We start from the raw sequence: 16,846 nt of genomic DNA on the forward strand, positions 1-16,846 counted from the left end.
CATTTTTTCTATTTAATATCCTGATCCAATTAGCACCTGCCAGCCTAAAAATTGAGGCTGTGCAGGCAAAGGCCCTTATCTGGCCATTTAAGAACCTTAATAGGGGCATGGGTGGGCTATCCTTCCGAGGCCCTGACTGCCCTACCACAAAATTGAATCCGGGTCATGGTGGGTGGGATCATGTCCATGCAATTTTATGCTCACCCTGTGCTTTGGATCCCGTCTAGGGCAGTGGTGGTGGTTGGGGGGGAGGGGGGGGGGGGGGGGGGGGGGCAATTGGCATCACATGGTCTTGCTGCTGGAATTGCTGTTTCTGGAGGGCAGGGCAACAGTTTGGAAAGAATAACTGGTAAATTTACAAGTGAGGTGCATGGACTAATATGGAAAGGTATATAAACAAAATGTAGCAATAGACATGCACAGAGATCAAGGTATGGTTAGATATGGATAATGAACTGGAAAGAAGAAAGTGAAACCATTTCTAGCAACCATGTCAATTAGACTGTGTAGCTGGATAAATCTGTAAAGCTGCATCCTTCCCTTTCACAAGTGCGTATGGTAATGGATGGTGGATAGAAACATTTCATAATAACTTCTTTTGAATTGCCCACAATGCTTCAAGTGACAACAGGTTAGTTGGGAATATGTACGGCAAAGCTCATATTGATCATCATGAAGAAACAAAAATCATATTCAGCCAACTCAGATTTTGTAAATCTGTAATCAGTCATTTATTTGTTGGCAAACAAGATTCACTTTTACAACAAATATTAGTAATGAGGTCATTCAATTTGGAAACCATACAAAATGGATCATAAATTAAAAAAAAGGAATGACAAATTGTGCCGCTATGATCTTTACTAAAGGAATGCCTACGTCAACTAATTAATATCAAATAAATAAATTTCCTGTGGAGGGAAGGAAAGAAAAAAAGATCGAGAGTTCATCTTTTTTCACTTCAAAATAACTTTCATTTTAATAAGTCAATATTTTTTACCACCACGGTACAAGTGCCTAGTGCTTTGACTAGATTTAACACAAAAATGTTTCTACGTTTTAATTTTCCACATGCATGAGTTCCACTATTTTCTACCAAGACTCCTTGGTGTCTAGAAGAGTGCCTAGCTCCCTTTGTGGACTTTCATTGCTGATCACATTTATGAATAACATAGTGCATTGTAAACAAAAATGTACCTGCTGTAAATCCTAATTTTTAATTTTTTTTTTGCTGGCAAAAAACATGACTTCACTTCAAAATACACAGTGAGAAAAACCTAAAACAGTTTTTTAAAAAACTTATTTTTTCTTAGTATTTGTGATCACCTCACTATAAAATGAGCTTTATAAACTGTGGTCCATGGAGGAACTGTCAGGGGAAAAAAGCCCAACAGAAAGACTTAGGGAAAAAAAACACTGCTCCTACCAGCAAGACAAAACTTGCAAGACCAGCACAACAAAAACTGTCTTGTTCACTACATCAACAGGGACATAATTTTGGAGGGAAAAAGCATACTACAATATATGTGCAATGCGGAGTGTCTGTACATAGAAACAGTTCAAAATTCTCTTGCCATTAGTTTTATCATCAGAATTATAACAGCAAAACAAAATATGTGTCTAGCATATAATTTGAATAGTTCCCTTTCTTGGAGATTGTAGATGTTTCCTTTAGATTGTAGGAATTCTGCAGCTGAATAAGCTGCAACACATCTAAGTTGTGAGCGAGAGCCACGACTGATATACAGTGGTAATAAAAACAAGAAAAGAGAAAGCAATCCATATCCTTGCACCAGTACAGCTGGCACTGACCTACACCAACCCTCAGTTTGAAGTCCTCGAGAAAATAGAGACTAGAGAAAAAAGGCTAAAAATTTAGCATTATTGAAGGAAGCAAAACTGAATGTCATTTCAATATACATGTCCAACCCTCTCAATCAACTCAGTAATATTTTTTTTTTTTTGCCTTAAAACAGACTATTTCCTTATCAGCTGCTTCCCACGCAGTGCCTCGCTAGGATGGACTGAATAAAAACTTCTCAAAGTAGTTCAGCAGTTTATCAACAGCATTTAGATTCAAGCATAAACACATCTTTTCACTTGCTTCTGGGAAATCAGAACAAGCTATCCAAAGTTAGTCTTTGCCCCTATAGACTAGTGACCAAGTGTGATGGTCCTTTTGAATTCCCTTCAGGTGAGGAGCCTTCTTTATTGGGAGGAACTATAAAGCCATCACTGCTTCCGCGTCCGAGCTGGTAGTAAGTGTGAAGTTGCTGTTCATGGTTCCTGGAGCCCAGATTCGGCATACTTTTATAATACACATCATCACCATCATTACTTTTAGTGGGTGGAGGAGGGCATTGGGTCTGAGGAGCACTACCGTCTGTCACGGGCACACCTGCCAAAGCAGGCATACTAGTATACAGAGAATCCCTGTTGGGTGACTGCAGTTCTTCTGTGTGCTCATTGGTTAGCAAAGGAAAAAAGCTCTCACTTTGATCTTGAGGGATTCGTCTTCTGCTGGGATACTGAGGGGCCTGGTGGTTCTCAACTGAATGCGCCCTTTGTGGCAACAAAGGGGCATCCGACTCCTCTCTAATGAGTTCCAGTCCCAGGCTTTCTTCATTGTTAAATGAAGTAACATCGTCGAGAACGATTGCATCATCCTCACTGCTGTTTCCAATGTTGTTCACTAGTTTGTTCATAAGGTTCCTGTTCTGTTCATTGGAGTGCTCGTGGTTATTCAGGTAGGAAGGGATGTAGTTGGAAGTGAGTTCTTTCAGGATCTTTTTCTCTAAAGCTGTTTCATTGTGATTGTACCCACGATCAATAATTTGCACACAATCACTCAAGTATTCTCCACTGGCAATACTGTAGCTGTTGCCATGGTTACCATTCAGTGGTAGAGTATCCATGACACTTGTATCCCTGGCATTGTTCAGCAACACCTCTGAAAGATAAGACAAAGAATCTCATTAACCATGATTATAAGTATTTGCTTCTAGGGATGAAAGGGAGATCACAGCATCTCAGGTAACAGGCTAGGTATGCTAAAATTTTCAAATTAATAGTGCAACAATCATTTCAAACACTTCTGGAATCAATATAAAGCTCTAATAAATTCATTAAGTATACCACAAGGTCACAAAGTTCACTGTAAAAACAATATACTGTCTTCACAGCACTATTTATGATGCTCAGGGAGGAGAAACTCCATGCTGGGGAGTATGAGGAAATGTTGGAAGAATAGATTATTTACAGAGAAAGTACTTCCTCTGGGGGAATCAAGAAAAAGGAGACATAATCACAAATCTCAGCTAAAATTAAGAAAGCACGCAATGCATTGATGAAATTTTAAATTATTTCCCTAAAAGGTTGTGGGTACCTAGTTCACAGATCATAGACCTTACAGAGCAGAAGGAGGTCATTCGGCCCATCGGGTCTGCACTGGCCCTTGGAAAGAACACCCCACCCAACCCCACCCTATCTCTGTAACCCAGCAACCCCACCCAACCTGATAGCAAGGACAATTTATCATGGCCAATCCACCTAACCTGCACATCTTTGGACTGTGGGAGGAAACTGGAACACCCGGAGGTAACACACGCAAACACGGGGAGAACATGCAGACTCCGCACAGGCAGGCACCCAAGCCGGGAATCGAACCTGGGACCCTCGAGCTGTGAAGCAACTGTGCTAACCACTGTGCTGCCCTTAATTGGAGCTTTCATCCTCTGCAAACGTGAGGTCATCCAAAACTCTGCTCTCCATGTCCTAGCTTTCCAAATCCTCTTCACCCATCACCCTGCACTCACTGACACTTGAAAAGCAGCCCCTTGATTTTAAAATTCTTACCCTTATTTTTAAATCTCTCCATGGCCTCAGCCCTCCCGAACTCTGGAATCTCACCCAGCCCTATACCTCTCCAAGATATCTGCGCACCTCTAATTGGGGCCTCTTGGGAATCCCAAATTTTAACAAGTGCACCATTGGCCAAGACCCTAAATTCCGAATTCCCCTCCCTACAAATTCTCCAACGATCCTTCTTTCTTCCTTTAAGACACTCATTTTAACCTATTTCCATGACCAAGCATTTGCTCATAGAGCCATAGAGTCCCTACAGTGCAAAAGGAGTCATTCGGCCCATTGAGTCTGCATCAACCCATGTAGGGGCACTCTACCAGGTCCATTCCTCCAGCCCTATCCCCGAAACCCCACGCATTATTCATGGCCAATCAACCTAACCTGCACATCTTTGGACTTTGGGAGGAAACTGGAGCACCCAGAGGAGACCCTGGCAGACACAGGGAGAAAACGCAAACCCAGTCACCCATGGCCGGAATTGAACCCTTGTCCCTGCTGCTGAGAGGCAGCAGGGCCAACCACTGTGCTATCATGCCGTCTGTCTGTCTTAATATTTTCTTATGTGACTGGTTTGTTTTATAACACTCCTGTGACGTGCTTTGGGATTCTTTATTATGTTAAAAATACTACATAAATTGTTGTTCAAAACTGAAATTGATGGTGTTTTATGGATTAGGGTAAATAGGGGATATAGAGCTAAGGTGGGTAAAATTAAGTTAGATACCGATATGCCATCATTTAATTGAATGGTGGAGAAGGCTCAAGGAGCTCTTGTTTCTATGGTAACCAACAAGGGGCAATGCTTTTCACTGAATCCAGACTGCAAATTTAGTGATCTAAGGTATATCAAGTATATATTCTTGCCGCTGCATTGTCTGAAGTACTGAGGTTTCAAAGTCCAATTACCGGCCTGGGTTTTTGAGATATACTGGTTCAACAATCTTCCGATTTCCTTCGGCAACACTTTTCAAACCTGTGACCTCGAGAAGCGGACAAGGGCAGCAGATGCATGGAAACACCACCACCTGCAATTTCCCCTCCAAGCTACACATCATCCTCACTTTGAACTATATCCTGGTTCCTGGGTCACTGGATCAAAGTCCTGGAACTCCCTCCCTAACAGCACTGTGGGTGCACCTACTAAACATGAACTGCAGCGGTTCAAGAAATTGCCCTTCTCAAGGGCAATTAGACATGGGTAATAAAGGCTGACCTAGCAGCGACACCGACATTCTGTTAAAGAAAAAAACCTTTCTGTTTTGCGCTGGAATATTCATCATTAAAATCATATGTTACACAATTAGGTGATGGATTATAAAAGGATCAAACTAAAAAGCGTGATAATGCAGCATTTGCAAAAATAGGAAATTTTGAGCTGACACGACTTTTTCAAAACATATCAAAGGTTGAATTAATTGAAACTAAATATCAACTGAAAACCTCCTTCACTACAGTATCAAGTTTACTGATACTAATGCAGATCAAGAAGGACAAAAGATGCAGGATGAATATGGATATTCTATCGAATTATGTATTTCTAGAGAATTTTAAAGTCATATTTGCTTTGCACTTCACGTTAGGAATCGAGTCCTTAGAAATGGTAACCTGCAAAAGATGTATCGTGTCTGATTTTTGCAAAATAGAGCACCTTTTTTTTTTTAATGCCAAAACTTGGAAGTCAGCATTCATTTTCAATTTAATTGGTTATATTGATTACCCAGATTTCAAAAAATTGTTGCACATCTAACTGGACACGTAAGCCACAGACAAAATAAAAAACAATGGTGCATGTATATATTAACAAACAGAGCTGACTGACAAAGATGAAATCCTCAATCAACAGCAAGATCCTACATTTGAAAGTAATAATGTATACAAAATGGTTCCAGTTAGTACAATTGGAGGAAAAGCATTTTCAAATTCAAATGAAAAGAAACAAAATTGTTTATCAATGAAAGCAGTTTCTGCTCAAGGTTGCTGCTGTCATTAGACTGGAAAAGGTTTGCAGTGGGACTCCTTCAAAATGTATTTCATACCCTTGATCAATGTGATAAAGAGTTAACCAATCTCGATAGATAAACATTATCTGGTTTATTTCCAAGATAAAAAAATTTATCTATCCAGTATAGAGGTACTTTCACACAATTTAAAAGGTCATATTTTCTCCCGCTCCCCTGAGTCACAGGTGTATTTTTGAAGGCTTAACCAACCACCTCGATGGATCATCCAAATTCATTTGTACCAAGCACAGTGTGATGAATTAAAATTCAATAAATACCATGTGCACCAGGTCACTCTAGCATCTACTCACATCATGGATAGATGGGCAATTTCTCACTTCAGTAACCTGATGCTCAATTTCAACTTGAGATCACCGAAATCTGAAGTATGTGTGTATAATGTCCACATTTCGCAGGGAAAAATGCTGAGTGGAGTCTTTGAATATTCAAAGCAGGTGCACTGCAATTCTGAACATTACGGTGCTTACCACTTGTGTGTCAAATCTTAACTTTAAATAAGGAGGTGCTTGGGTACACAGTGGATATCTCTTTTTAGATTTCCACCCAGTATCAATGGTCTTCGCAAGGAAACATACAGGTAAAGTAATTCAAATTGCTTTTCATTCAACGAGAATTTGAAATCTCTGATAGCACAACCACTCTGTGTACCCCCATGGCAGAAAGTACCTTTTCTGGTCATGAAACAATCCATTAAGAAAGGAAGTCGGACTACTTGGAACCAAACAGGCATTTGGGGGTTAAAAGGGGCGGGCAGAAACAACATTTAGAATAGAGTATCCCCCTGATGAAGCTTCCCAATTAGATTTATTCAAACTTACTGGAATTCAACTGAATAGGTTTAGATACAAAGCTTAATGGGAATGCCAACGAAAATATAGCTATAAACATGTCTTCAGTTTCAAAAATATCTCCTTGATCAACTAGTGTTATACCACAGTTATCGCCTAGATTTGGCTGGAAGAGAATGGTAACTAAAAGAATTACATTTGATAGGCAATGTTTAGTTTTACTCCCATACTTGTCTCTCTGTAGGGCTCTAAAGGACAGCATGAAGAAAAGGAAAGAAAAAAGACAAGTAAGCATACAGCGACAGTAGAAGAAACATGAATAAAAGCAAATAGATTGATGGTATGCAGAAAATATCTAACAAATCCCATCTTCACTACACATAATAAATGGCTAATTTAAATGCTTTAAAGCTGGAAACAATGGCACAATTTAAATAACAACAGTGTGTTTGTACGACTCATTTCAGAACCACCTATATAAATTTTACATAACTGTTTCAAAAAAACAGCAACCCTTTCACCGGTTCATTGTAATCAAGTGAGCTATCAAATGACACAGCTTTGTTTGTATTTAGTTTTGTTGGTATTTATGCAGAATATTGCAACATGGTAGAAAGGTAGATTGAGACTGATGTTTCATTTGATACCTAGGTGTGCTGGTGAAAGGGTTGTAAAATATAAGACCCATTTCATTGGCCTATAGAGGCTGTACTGAATAACTATCTAAATTTGTAGCTCTCTAAAGTCTAATACTTTAGTCCCATCACACCAATGTTAGGCATATTGTTAGACATTTCGTTAGTAGTTTTCAGGACCGCTTCTCCATGTATGTTCTAGCCAGATGATCAGGATGGTAACTACTTTATAAAAGGGCATGTTTTCCACTGGCTTCCTCTGCTCACATCTCATTTGGATAGAAGTTCAAAAGAGACTTATATAGAAAGAAAATGTTAAATGTGTAACAATATATGCAGTCAACTGGTGGAACGTTCGAAAAGCTCTAGCTATCGAGTACTACACACAGCTTCAATCAACAGCTGGCAAAACGTGTCAGAAAATTGCGAATTTAAGGGGAATTGCGAATTGTGTCCTAAATTGAGGTTTGACTGTGTATTAGTAAACTGGTGAGAGACAACTTTTAAGTTTCAAAGCAGGAAGCAAATTAATCTTCCACCCAAAGCAGACGGATCAAAATTGGTGAAAAATTAATACTTCCAGCAACCGAAGATCATTGGCCACTATGAAATAGAGGAATTAAACTGAAATTTTCAAATATTTTGTTGTAATTTGTTTTACATCAAACTCATTTTTTGGAATACAGCCTCCACAGACCAGAGATGGGGTATTGCCATTATAGCTTTGCGAAACATTCAGAGTAGCACACCTTGTGTGTTGTACATGCTGACTGAGGGGTTGTTATAGACTGCGGATTCCCCAAGCAATGTGTTATAGGGATTGTTAGTGCCATGAGGACGAAGAAGAGCATTGGTTATTAGATGGTTAGCCATAGCCCCTGGAGCAGCCAGACGGAGAAAGACAAACAAAGAAAAAGATCAATCAGGCAAATGTAGAAAAATAAAATATTCTTAGTGGTAAAACTTGAAGTCACATTTTTAAACAACAAGCTGAATACAGTCAGACCTGGAATGTTGAGGCTTACAAAAAAAAAAAATGCTTTAGACAATGTAAATGCATCTGCAAATGAACTAACATGATAAATGCTGGTTTCTTTTATAACCTGTTCTATAAAACAAAGATGAGTTATTACTTGATTTCTTAGATTTACCCGTAGGCAAAATTGTAATATCAAGCCCCTCATAAAAACAAACTTGCAATCGAGTTGACTTTTTCCCGGTAACTTTAATCATTTCCGTTCCAATTTGCAGCAACAGCTTAAAGGGTTTCATAGTTTATTACTTCAATTTTCCCAAGACCAAAGCACAGCTGAGAAATATAGCAGTGACATTTCTGAGGAAATATGGATTTACAGATAATAAAACAGAAGACGAAGGAAGCGGTACCGGATATGGGCTCCACAAAACTTAAAAGCATGAATCAACCTCATCTGTATTTAAGCATCATGGTCAAAGGATGCATTTTTTCGATAGTACTTTGTATTTGTCATGTTCAGATTCAGGAGATAAGATCTTAGGTCAGACTGCGGCAGTGTTTCAAAGTGTGGGATTTGTGCATTTCCTTGGGACTGTGTTGGTGGATAGTCTCACAGGACTGTCACTGTAAACTAATTTCCGTGGAGACTGGTAATTTGGGATCACTCTGAAGATCTGATAGGAGCTGAATTCGGAGCACATCTAAAATTTAATAAATATACCATATTCTCTGTAGTACAGGATTTGGAATTTAAATCTTGATAGATCCAGGCTAAATGCAATAAAAAACTGATGAATCCAGTTAAGACAAGGTTAGGCACCCCACAATGCATATTCACTTAGTCATCAATACATGTAGAAGTACCTGAGTTGTGTAACCCATGTACTCCAGAGTAAGTCAAATTATTTGTTACTCATACGGCACCAAATGGTGAACAGAGATTTGACAAACAATTTTGCTCCTCTGGAAAATACTTTAAGTGGCGTTGAAAACCTATAAACTTAATGCTTTAAACTTATCCCCTCATGCCAAAAAAGAGTGGCTAAGGTAAATATCGGTCTTTTAGAAGATGAGAAGGGAGGTTTAATAATGGGAGATGAGGAAATGGCTGAGGAACTGAACTGGTTTTTTGGGTCGGGCTTCACAGTGGAAGACACAAATAACATGCCAGGGACTGATGGAAATGAGACTATGACAGGTGAGGACCTTGAGATAATTGTTATCACTAAGGAAGTAGTGATGGGCAAGCTAATGGGGCTAAAGATAGACAAGTCTCCGGGCCCTGATGGAATGCATCCCAGAGTGCTAAAAGAGATGGCTAGGGAAATTGCAAATGCATTAGTGATAATTTACTAGACTCTGGGGTGGTCCCGGCAGATTGGAAATTAGCAAACGTGACACCACTGTTTAAAAAAGGAGGTAGGCAGAAAGCGGGTAATTATAGGCCAGTTAGCTTGACTTCGGTAGTAGGGAAGATGCTGGAATCTATCAAGGAAGAAATAGCGAGGCATCTGGATGGAAATTGTCCCATTGGGCAGATGCAGCATGGGTTCATAAAGGGCAGGTCGTGCCTAACTAATTTAGTGGAATTTTTTGAGGGCATTAGCAGTGCGGTAGATAACGGGGAGCCAATGGACGTGGTATATCTGGATTTCCAGAAAGCTTTTGATAAGGTACCACACAAAAGATTGCTGCATAAGATAAAGATGCATGGCATTAAGGAAAAAGTAGTAGCATGGATAGAGGATTGGTTAATTAATAGAAAGCAAAGAATGGGGATTAATGGGTGTTTCTCTGGCTGGCAATCAGGAGCTAGTGGTGTCCCTCAGGGATCAGTTTTGGGTCCACAATTGTTCACAATTTACATAGATGATTTGGAGTTGGGGACCAAGTGCAATGTGTCCATGTTTGCAGACGACACTAAGATGAGTGGTAAAGCAAAAAGTGCAGCAGATACCAGAAGTCTGCAGAGGGATTTGGATAGGTTAAGTGAATGGGCTAGGGTCTGGCAGATGGAGTACAATGTTGACAAATGTGAGGTTATCCATTTTGGTAGGAATAATAGCAAAAGGGATTATTATTTAAATGATACAATATTAAAACATGCCATGTGCAGAGAGACCTGGGTGTGCTAGTGCATGAGTTGCAAAAAGTTGGTTTACAGGTGCAACAGGTGATTCAGAAGGCAAATGGAGTTTTGTCCTTCATTGCTAGAGGGATGGAGTTTAAGACTAGGGAGGTTATGCTGCAATTGTATAAGGTGTTAGTGAGGCCACACCTGGAGTATTGTGTTCAGTTTTGGTCTCCTTACCTGAGAAAGGACGTACTGGCGCTGGAGGGTGTGCAGAGGAGATTCACTAGGTTAATCCCAGAGCTGAAGGGGTTGGATTACGAGGAGAGGTTGAGTAGACTGGAACTGTACTCGTTGGAATTTAGAAGGATGCGGGGGGGGGGGGATCTTACAGAAACATATAAAATTATGAAGGGAATAGATAGGATAGATGCGGGCAGGTTGTTTCCACTAGTGGGTGAAAGCAGAACTAGGGGGCATAGCCTCAAAATAAGGGGAAGTAGATTTAGGACTAAAGTAGGGGGAACTACTTCACCCAACGGGTTGTGAATGTATGGAATTCCTTGCCCAGAGAAGCAGTTGAGGCTCCTTCATTAAATGTTTTTAAGATAAAGATAGATAGTTTTTTGAAGAATAAAGGGATTAAGGGTTATGGTGTTCGAGCCGGAAAGTGGAGCCGAGTCCAAAAAGATCAGCCATGATCTCATTGACTGGCGGAGCAGGCTCAAGGGGCCAGATGGCCTATTCCTGCTCCTAGTTCTTATGCCAAAACTATCATCCATCTTTTTTTATTCAAAATGCTATCGCACACATAAACAGAGGTACAAATACGCTTCATCATTAGCAAATTGGATGGATGGTTGCATCTCAGTTTGGCAGTTCTACATTTACCAATACGTTATTCAAACAAAATAAGAAATTGCCTGTAAAATGTAACTTCAACTGTACAAAATTAAACATTCATTTTGCAGCATTGGGTTCTGTGTCAACTAGCCATATTTAAAGAAAATTCATATCCAATAAAAGAATGCTTTCATTCATTTTCGCATTTACTCGACAGGTTTTGTTGCAGTTGAATTCTCTTTGATGGTGGACACAAAAATTAGATAAATAAACTCAATAAAATTTGAACAGTACACAAGTCTAATGTATGGTGGCAGTATATTGATATCAACTCCGTTATGCATTCTGAGAGGGGGAAATATCACAACAACTTTCTATCACATCATAACACAAAGTACTTGTACTATCACTCATCATGTAAACATATGTGGGAACACAGATAAGCCACTACTTTTTAAAACTTTTGTCAAAAACAAAGCTTGTAACACATATCTATCAACGAATTGGGGAGACCTATTCTACCCCATTGCGGTTCTTGGGGGGAGGGGGGTGTTCTGTGAAAATCTATTTTGTTTGGAGGGATACCATAAGGGATGGTGTTTCATCGAGAATATGAAGTTGCCACAGTCCCAAACAAATATTGATGAGCGACTGGTGGTGATTTAACCAGAGGATTACCTCAAGCGAGAGGCAAGATTGAGAATGCGGGCCTTCAGGAATAACCTCAGCTGGTACGGGAATTGAACCAGCTGTCCAGCCAACTGAGCTAAACCGGCAGCTGTTTCATCTATGTAGAAAGGAACGATTTAAAAATAACAGGGATTAAGAGGTACAAGAGATTTGAGGATCTTCGTAGCGGAGGTGTGGTTTTTGTGGTCCGAGATCTTCCAGCACGCAAAAGATTGAACTCCTCAGTTGGTTTCCCTTTCCAAATGGTTGTCTTCAACTAGAACATGGAGGCAGTAGAATTCCCTACACTCGCATTTGAGGGTCACTTGCATTTGTAGGACTTCTGCCAGTCTAACCCTCAGATCCACTGAGGTAATATTAGAACTCTTCACCTGAGGATTTCACTAGGTTTCTAAACAACCCCATCCACCTGCACATGGCGCTGGACTACATCCTTCCACAGGTTGAACTGACTGCAGATAGAAAGGTCTGGCGGAAATGGCGTTTGTTGCCCCGCCAGCTGGCGCGGAAATGCGGCGCATGCACGGGAGCGTCAGCGGCCGCCGACAGTTTCCCGCGCATGCGCAGTGGGGAGAGTCTCTTCCGCCTGGTGGAGGCCGTGGCGGAGGCGGAAGGGAAAGAGTGCCGCCACGGCACAGGCCCGCCCGCGGATTGGTGGGCCCCGATCGCGGGCCAGGCCACCGTGGGGGCACCCCGGGGTCAGATCGCCCCGCGCCCCCCCCAGGACCCCGGAGCCCGCCCACGCCGCCTGGTCCCGCCGGTAAATACCAGCTTTGATTTACGCCGGCGGGACAGGCAATTTCTGGGCGGGACTTCGGCCCATCCGGGCCGGAGAATTGAGCGGGGGGTCCCGCCAACCGGCGCGGCCCGATTCCCGCCCCCGCCCAATCTCCGGTACTGGAGACTTCGGCGGGGGCGGGATTCACGGCGGCCAACGGCCATTCTCCAACCCGGCGGGGGGTCGGAGAATGATGCCCCAGAAGTGGAACATTCACAGGCCCGCTGGAGTGTACTTTAATTGCCAGCCTTAGCTGATAGAAAGAGTGTTTCACATCACCAGCTCCCCCAAAGACAGATTTTAAATTCTCACAAATCTAACTACTGCCTGCAGGCTTTTAAGCAGGGGGGGACTTCCACAGGCCTGGCTTGAACCAGTTTAAATCACCAAGCAGAGAGCTGAGAGAGAGATCTGCTTTGTGCCGCCTTCTAGGTTTAGCCCCAAAAGTGAAACTCCTTTACAAAATGGAGCCAGCCCGTATTCTCCAGGACATTCTGAAGTGCTTGTCCAATCACCAGTGAAAATCTGAAAAGGTCCTGAATTCCAGGAGAGGTGATTGACTGGTAGCTGAGTCCATCAAAATGGCATTGGATTGGATTGGATTTGTTTATTGTCACGTGTACCGAGGTACAGTGAAAAGTATTTTTCTGCGAGCAGCTCAACAGATCATTAAATACATGGGAAGAAAAGAAAATACATAATAGGGCAACACAACATATACAATGTAACTACATAAGCACTGGCATCGGATGAAGCATACAGGGTGTAGTGTTAATGAGGTCACCATTAAGAGGGTCATTTAGGAGTCTGGTGACAGCGGGGAAGAAGTGGTTTTTGAGTCTGTTCGTGCGTGTTCTCAGACTTCTGTATCTCCTGCCCGATGGAAAAAGTTGGAAGAGTGAGCAAGCCGGGTGGGAGGGGTCTTTGATTATGCTGCCCGCTTTCCCCAGGCAGCGGGAGGTGTAGATGGAGTCAATGGATGGGAGGCAGGTTCGTGTGATGTACTGGGCGTTGGTCACGACTCTCTGAAGTTTCTTGTGGTCCTGGGCCAAGCAGTTGCCATACCAGGCTGTGATGCAGCCAGATAGGATGCTTTCTATGGTGCATCTGTAAAAGTTGGTAAGGGTTAATGTGGACATGCCGAATTTCCTTAGTTGCCTGAGGAAGTATAGGCGCTGTTGTGCTTTCTTGGTGGTAGCGTCGACGTGGGTGGAGCAGGACAGATTTTTGGAGATGTGCACCCCTAGGAATTTGAAACTGCTAACCATCTCCACCTCGGCCCCGTTGATGCTGACAGGGGTGTGTACAGTACTTTGCTTCCTGGCTGGTTTAGCACAGGGCTAAATCACTGGCTTTGAAAGCAGACCAAGGCAGGCCAGCAGTGTGGGTTCAATTCCCGTACCAACCTCCCCGAACAGGCGCCGGAATGTGGCGACTAGGGGCTTTTCACAGTAACTTTATTTGAAGCCTACTTGTGACAATAAGCGATTTTCATTCATTTTATGACCAGCTCATTAGTTTTGCTGGCATCGTGGAAGAGATTGTTGTCGCTACACCACTCCACTAGGTTCTCTATCTCCCGCCTGTATTCTGACTCGTCGTTATTCGAGATCCGGCCCACTGTGGTCGTATCGTCAGCAAACCTGTAGATGGAGTTGGAACCAAGTTTTGCCATGCAGTCGTGTGTGTACAGGGAGTAGAGTAGGGGGCTAAATACACAGCCTTGCTGTGAGAATCACAAGCTTTGTCACAGAGCATACTGAATCAAAGGGGTTTACCGGATCATCCACAAGGATTTAACAAGTTCCTTACTCTCTTAAAGCAACCTGGAGATGGACAATAAATTGATTGCTATACAAGGATCCAAGGGCCGTGTGAAGGTATATCACTGTTTAATGTTCACTCGCTGCTGGAGGTTTTGAAGGGGAAAAGGAGCTTTTAAAAACATCATGAGACTTTTTGGGATACTTAATCAAGACATCACCAACACTACTAACATTTATTCCTTCCATCCTAAATAGGTGGCCTCCAAATATATGAACCACTTAACCCAATGAACAATTTACCTAAAATAGTTTTATCAATTCCTGCCAGATTTTGAAAAATTAAGTTGCCTCTTTTCAAAGGAAAGGAGCCTTCCCTCTTTCCAGCAATTTGAATTCCTGTTGCACAGAATGAATGATCTTGGCTCACTGTTCATGCTACCAAGATAAATACTCTACTGATAATTAGAAGAAAAACTTCATGCAGTACTGCATATGGGATCCGACAAATAAATTATGTAGCACCCTGGACAATTCTTACATAGAAGAAGATAGGAGCAGGAGGAGGCCTTTTGGCCCTTCGAGCCTGTTCCGCCATTCATCACGATCGTGGCTGATCAAACTTATCCTTCACTCAACCATAAAGTCTACTTATGCTCCTATTTCCTATGTTCTTGTGTTCACCACCGACAAACAGACCTGGTTTGGTTATCATATTTTGTTTGTGGGAGCTGGCTGTGTGGAAATTTACTGCCATGTTTCCTCTGCCTTACAACTGCACCTATATTTCAAAAGTATGTAATTGTGAAATTCTTTTAGGCATCCTGCATTGGGTTTAGTTTCAATGACACAGGTTCCCTCTATGCCACTTGGAGAACCAGTGGGTGCCCTGCATTTAACTGACCGGTGTGGGTCTCCCATCTCATCGTACAAAGGTATGAATTAGGAGCAGTTGTAGGCCACTCGGCCCCTTGAGCTTACACCGCCATCCAACAAGATTATGGCGGATCTAATTGCAACCTCAACTACAACTTCCTCCGAATAACCTTTCACCCCCTTGCTCATCAAGAATCTATCTACCTCAATTTTAAAGACACTCTGCCTCAAACACCTACTGAGGAATAGAATTCCAAAATCTCACAATCCTCAAAAAAATCATAACCTCGCTACTCTTGTAATCAATTCCCCTCGCAATAAACAACAACATTCTATTAGCTTCGCTAATTACTTGCTGCACCCATAAACCAGCCTTTTGCGATTCATGCACTAGGATATCCAGATCCTTCTGCATCTTAGAGCTTTGCAATATCTCACCATTTAGATAATATGGCAGCACGGTAGCATTGTGGATAGCACAATTGCTTCACAGCTCCAGGGTCCCAGGTTCGATTCCAGCTTGGGCCACTGTCTGTGCGGAGACTGCACATCCTCCCCGTGTGTGCGTGGGTTTCCTCCGGGTGCTCCGGTTTCCTCCCTCAGTCCAAAGATATGCAGGTTAGGTGGATTGGCCATGATAAATTGCCCTTAGTGTCCAAAATTGCCCTTAGTGTCGGGTGGGGTTACTGGGTTATGGGGATAGAGTGGAGGTGTTGACCTTGGGTAGGGTGCTCTTTCCAAGAGCCAGTGCAGACTCGATGGGCTGAATGGCCTCCTTCTGCACTGTAAATCCTATGATAATCTATGATAATGATTCTTTTAATTTGTCCTGCCAAAATGTACTATTTCCCATTTTTCCATTCTAAATTACAGCTATTTCTGGGATGTTATTTATATCCTCTATGGTGAAGGCAAAATATCTGTTCAATTAATCCACCATCTCCTTAGTTTCCATTATTAATTCCCCAGATTCACTTTCTTATCAGACCAACGCTCACTCTGTTAACTCTTTTCTTTTTTAAAATATGTATAGAATCTCTTACTATCTGTATTTATTGGCATGATCTACCTGAATGAGGACAGAGTCCCGTAATGCGATATTAGTCGGGTGTTTCCCGGCACTTGGAGAGTCGAGAAACATCCCACTATCTAATGCCCACCCGGGTAGTTCGGGGCTTCAACAGGGAACAACCTGACGAGGCCCTTTTTCTTCACTGAGGATCTGCCCTCGCTGGAATTCCTCAGTACAGCGAGATATCGGGGCGCTATTTTAAAATGATGTCCCGATCTCTCGAGCTCCCGACGTGATCCCCCCCCAAACACCCAACTCACTATAAGGGGGTCCCCAGGTCCGGGCCCTCCGCACTCCCCCACAGGACACCTCCAGCCTGATCACCGCTGCCAGAAATGCCAGCTTGGCACCACCAGCATGGCACACTGGCAGTGTCCCTGCCAGCTGGTGATGCCACTTGGGCACCTTAGAATATTTCTAGCTGGTTTTCAAGTGTACTGTAACTTTTCCCTCCTTATTAATCTTGTCATCA

At 42.2% G+C, this 16,846-nt stretch overlaps 1 protein-coding gene across 9 annotated transcripts in view; it reads right to left on the reverse strand.

Moving 5' to 3' along the window:
• Nucleotides 1–707: 707 nt before the first annotated feature.
• Nucleotides 708–16,846, reverse strand: part of LOC140429750 (adhesion G protein-coupled receptor L3-like) — a 1,506,492-nt gene continuing 1,490,353 nt past the window's right edge. For 4 of the 9 annotated variants that reach the window (XM_072517114.1, XM_072517117.1, XM_072517116.1 and 1 more), the window contains 2 exons: nt 8,055–8,183; nt 708–2,947 (listed from right to left, as the gene is read on the reverse strand). In XM_072517114.1, the coding sequence (XP_072373215.1) occupies nt 2,145–2,947; nt 8,055–8,183 (932 nt within the window). In that variant the 3' untranslated portion in view covers nt 708–2,144. Of the gene's footprint in view, nt 2,948–6,866; nt 6,919–8,054; nt 8,184–16,846 lie in introns of all 9 variants that reach the window. The other 5 variants (XM_072517118.1, XM_072517122.1, XM_072517119.1 and 2 more) reach the window with 3 other exon arrangements.

The sequence above is a fragment of the Scyliorhinus torazame genome, chromosome 9, assembly GCF_047496885.1.
Source record: "Scyliorhinus torazame isolate Kashiwa2021f chromosome 9, sScyTor2.1, whole genome shotgun sequence".
Classification (NCBI taxonomy): Eukaryota; Metazoa; Chordata; class Chondrichthyes; order Carcharhiniformes; family Scyliorhinidae; genus Scyliorhinus; species Scyliorhinus torazame.